This window comes from Fragaria vesca, linkage group LG6 (assembly GCF_000184155.1).
Source record: "Fragaria vesca subsp. vesca linkage group LG6, FraVesHawaii_1.0, whole genome shotgun sequence".
Lineage (NCBI taxonomy): Eukaryota > Viridiplantae > Streptophyta > Magnoliopsida > Rosales > Rosaceae > Fragaria > Fragaria vesca.
The window spans coordinates 2,476,245-2,481,124 of record NC_020496.1 but is presented as its reverse complement, the minus strand read 5'-3'; the positions used below and the strand labels follow the sequence as shown (position 1 = coordinate 2,481,124).

The following is a 4,880-nucleotide window of genomic DNA, read 5'->3' as shown; positions in this document are numbered from 1 at the left end:
TCTACTACTACTCTCTCTCTCTCTCTCTCTCTCTCTCTCTCTCTCTCTCTCTCTCTCTCTATACAATGGAAAATCCCAGAACTACTATCATTTTTCTCTCACTTCTTGTTTTCTTCATAAACTCAGCCGTATCATCAACTGCAGTCATGACTTACAATGTGGCCGATTTAGGAGCCAAACCAGACGGCCAGACCGACTCAACCAAAGCCTTCCTTTCTGCATGGGACAAAGCCTGTGACTCCGTCGATCCGTCTGTCATCTATGTCCCGACGGGAAGGTTCTTGCTTCGTAATGCGGTTTTCGCCGGACCATGCAAGAACATGGCCATCACTTTTCGCATTGCCGGCACACTCGTGGCCCCTTCAGATTACCGGGTCATAGGAAATGCCGGCAACTGGCTTTTCTTTAGGCATGTGAATGGGGTTACCATCTCCGGTGGAATTCTTGACGGACAAGGCACTGGTTTGTGGGATTGTAAGGCCTCCGGCAAGGGTTGCCCCAGCGGAGCAACGGTAGGAATCTTGCTGGTTGCTCGCAAGCATTTCCTTATAAATTATTCTGTATATATGGATTTTGATTTCTTCATGTTGTATATATGGACTTATTGCAGACACTGGGATTTTCCAACTCGAACAACATTGTCGTGAGCGGAGTGACATCCCTAAACAGCCAAATGTTCCACATAGTCATCAACGGCTGCAACAATGTGAAATTGCAAGGTGTTAGGGTTTCTGCCTCCAGTAACAGCCCAAACACGGATGGAATCCACGTCGGAAAGTCCTCCGGCGTCATTATTCTCGACTCTAAGATCGCCACCGGTGACGATTGTGTCTCAATTGGTCCTGGAACAACTAATCTATGGATCGAAAACGTTGCATGCGGACCCGGCCATGGAATCAGGTACGAATATGCAAGCAATTCATTGATTGATCAACCTAATCCAAGTAGCCAAGTAGGTGCATAATCGTTGACTAATTTAGTTTTTGGTTTGCTTCTTATCTTATATTAGCACTAATTGGTTTGGTTGATTCAGCATTGGGAGTCTAGGCAAGGACCAGGAGGAGGAGGGAGTGCAAAATGTAACGGTCAAAACTGTTACATTTACAGGTACTCAAAATGGTCTAAGAATTAAATCATGGGGAAGACTTAGTACTGGTTTTGCTAAGAACATTCTATTCCAACATGCTTTCATGGTCAATGTCCGAAATCCAATCGTTATTGATCAAAATTATTGCCCCGGCGAAATAGGGTGTCCTGGTCAGGTAAGATATTTATACAACTAACATAAATTGAATCACAATTAAGTTTAGCTAGCTAGTCATATAATATCAGAAACGTCCTAGTTATTCTTTTCCCTCTTCCATTGCTCTATTTTATTTCATTCATCTGATAATAGTTTCCGTTTTCTGATTAAAAAGGATTCGGGAGTTCAGATTAGCGATGTAACATATCAGGACATCCACGGGACATCAGCAACAGAAGTTGCGGTGAAATTTGACTGCAGTTCTAAATTCCCTTGTAGCAAGATCACTCTTGATGATGTGAAGCTCAGTTATAAGAACGAAGCAGCGGAAGCTTCATGTAGCCATGCCGGGGGAACAGCTTTGGGTACTGTTCAGCCTACAAGTTGTTTGTAGCGGCTAGCTAGGATGCAAACACAAGTTCTCTCACATACTGGTTTCAATCTAATGAAGTAAAGAAGGAAGTGCATAATTTTGTCCTCCAGGCTCCAGTACGTAGGGACAAAACGAGAGAAGATTAGTCAATAGTTCATAGGAAGATTTTATGTAGTGTAGTACGTAGGTCGATCAATGGCCTAAATGAAGCACTTGCAGCCAGGGGCGTAGGGAGGGTGGGGGTTCAGCTGACCTTCCTTACATTTTTTTATTAGGTCATATTGTTTGTTAGTTGAAATGTGATGTTGACACTATTTTGATCATTCTAACTAATTAAAAAAAAATTTGGCATATAAAATATTAATTACAACAATCAATTTGGACAGAGGAGTGTTCAACTCCTCACGTGTGTTTGTTATGTGTGGTTCTCTTATTTTTTTTTTTAATATAGGTTTCTAATCCGAATCAATGATTGATTGCACCTCCCTTTAATATTACAATTAAAACATATTCCTAGTCTTTTTTTTTGTCTTTTTAATTAATATATTTTCCTAATCAATCAATTATTGTGATTGATTTCTCGTGCACCTCTATATAAACAGTTTTAGTCGCTTCTTTACGTATTTCTTTTTGTTATCCTTCAATAAATTTTTCCATGTTGTCGACAACCTTCATACTTAAAAACTTGCAATTATGGATGTTTTAGTTTTATTTGAAAAGTATCGTAAGATAAAAGCAGCAGAACAGTCGACTCCATCTGAAGCTCCTCCAAAATTTCAAAATATGAGCAATCGTCAAGGACAATTATAATTACTTTAGGGAGATTTGTTATTTTATTTAGCTTTTGTTTTCAAAGTATTCTAATGATTTATAAGTTTTTATATTATTCAATAAAAATTATATTTTTATTTTGTGTGATATTACTGTTTAAACTCTTGACCCTTCTACTTGTGGTTTCTGGCTACGCAGACCCGTACCTGAATAGAGTCTTAAGAGTCGATAGACTCAGGGCCCAGAACCTGCATAAGGGGCCCAAATTTTTTTTCTTCTCTTTATGTGATTACATTAGTTTAGTTAAAAACAATCAAAAATAATTACAACATATCAAAAATAATTACAGCATCCAATTAGGGTGATGTTAGATTACAAAATAGAGAAATGAATATAAAATCTAACCTATTATATTACTATCATTAGTTGCCATTTTAGAATAATGAGCAGTCTAAGTAAGAGATTTGTTGTATAAATAAGATTTTTAATAGGATTTCTAATGTTTTTTGTTGTTAGATTTTATGTTTATAGTTTTAGTTCGTGAAATTTTTTGTGTATTTCTTAAAAAGAGAAAATAAAATTGAATGGATACTATACTTTGAGGGCCTAATTTTAAAAGTTCGACTCAGGTCTAAAAATCACAGGTCCGGGCCTGTGGCTACGCCACTGCTTGCAGCTTGAGCTGGTGGCATTGGCCGCCCAATATTGGAGCCTGGCCTTGCAAAAATTTGCTAGTTAATTTTAGAATGTATAATCCCAAAGAGATCAACCCCTTCTGGGTGTTTGTATCATGTAATGCAGTTACGTACTTTCATACTTGTTCATCATCTATCTTATTACTTCGTTTTACATTGAAGTAAAGGTTGAATTGCGTCAACGTACTATGAAAACAATCACGGAAAAGACCTAAGAAGCAACTTAGGAAAAGATCAAATGAACCGTCTATCAACATGAACCAGTTAGCAAAAAGCACATCGTTGTATATATGGGCAAATAAATCAGTAGGCATATTGCCACATAATGCATGTAACCAACAGCGTTAACGTCCAAAACGTTTCCAGCAGCACATTCAAGAATAAGATTTGAGTTCATTTATCTTGCTAATCGAGGGATCCACAATTGGATTCACAGGTCATATATGCAATCAAAGTTAGATGTTATACGTACATATGCATGTCATAATATATACCAAATTAGTGATGACTTTAGTGTGATTGATCTACCACATTTTATTACGGGAGAGGATTCTAGTTAATATATACTTGTATACCTGTAAATAAAGCTAGTATATCACGAATACACTATAACTATGTCTTGCCCAATTGAGAAATTGCTATAAGATTATCGAAGAGTAGAAAATCTGTTTGAACAATGTTGAGTACTTATTAATTGTCATAAAATCCAGAAATTTGAATTATTTTTTCGTCAATTCAATGGAGTGAGTAAGAAGTATAAGAAAGAGACTAATCATAAACAAATAATCGCATTAACATGAACCGTAAACTGACTATATATCTTACGTACTGTAACTGAATTGGGTCTTTCGTTTTTACTTTTTTCTTGTAATTAAACGTTGGTTGCCGTAGAGGGGAGTGTGTCTTTTGTTGTTTGATTCAGAATTTGATATAAACACGCATGCATGGCTGAACCCCAAGTTCCAAATAGTGTTTTCGGTTGGCCAAGCAAATAGCTATAGTACGTTGCTCATGGGAAGTATGTATATATTATACGTTTTGCCTAACCCATACTGATGATATGTTGTGGGGATTGCTTGTTTCTTGAAATTTTGTTTTGTTTTTGGTCCATGTGATTATTGTTGACCTTTACTCCTTTAGCTAGGCCTATATATATATATAGCCCTTCTCGACTGCGGACGTCCGCGCCAACGGTTTTTGTGCGGATTTCCATTTTTGCACCACTTTCCGATCGAATTTCCTCATCTCCACCGTCTAGTATCTAGATAATATTGTGTAGATCATCTCTGTAAAATTTTAGCCAATTTGGTGATCGTTGAGGCCCTCAAACTCGAGTTTTTCTGGTATGAACACAACCGGACAGAATTCAGTCCGTCCATTTGTTTTCGAGTTTGAGGGCCTCAATGATCACCAAATTGGCTTAAATTTTGTAGAGATGATCTACACAATATTATCTAGATACTAGACGGTGGAGATGAGGAAATTCGATCGAAAAGTGGTGCAAAAATGGAAATCCGCACCAATTTTGCAGCTGAGAAAATCCGTATATATATATAGTCCGTCTCAGCTACGGACGTCCGCACTGCTTTACGGTGCAGATTTCTCTCCGTTCGCCACCGTACGGCGCCGGCGAGGGCGCGCCTCCACCCCAGCGGACTCTAGCAACTTCCCCGACCATTTTCCATCCCCGGCGAGTCCGCCGAATTCCAGTTTTCCGGCCAGATCACCCAAAACTTCAAACAAAGTCAATCTGGCCGGAAAACTGGAATTCGGCGAACTCACCGGGGATGGAAAGAGG

The 4,880-nt window shown here is 38.4% G+C and overlaps 1 protein-coding gene across 1 annotated transcript; it reads left to right on the top strand.

Annotated features, from left to right (window-relative positions):
• Nucleotides 1–65: 65 nt before the first annotated feature.
• Nucleotides 66–1,637, top strand: LOC101293028 (polygalacturonase-like). Its single transcript, XM_004304796.1, has 4 exons — nucleotides 66–512; nucleotides 611–900; nucleotides 1,034–1,262; nucleotides 1,419–1,637. The coding sequence occupies exons 1-4, from the start codon at nucleotides 66–68 to the stop codon at nucleotides 1,635–1,637; spliced, it is 1,185 nt and encodes a 394-aa protein (XP_004304844.1).
• The last annotated feature ends 3,243 nt before the right edge of the window (nucleotides 1,638–4,880 follow it).

What these genes read in the sequence shown, in the direction of transcription:
- LOC101293028 (XM_004304796.1), top strand. Translation starts at nt 66, where the DNA reads ATGGAAAATCCCAGAACTACTATCATTTTTCTCTCACTTCTTGTTTTC. An exon ending in GTTGCCCCAGCGGAGCAACG is followed by an intron (nt 513 to 610) that starts GTAGGAATCTTG and finishes GACTTATTGCAG; the next exon opens with ACACTGGGATTTTCCAACTC. An exon ending in AAATAGGGTGTCCTGGTCAG is followed by an intron (nt 1,263 to 1,418) that starts GTAAGATATTTA and finishes CTGATTAAAAAG; the next exon opens with GATTCGGGAGTTCAGATTAG.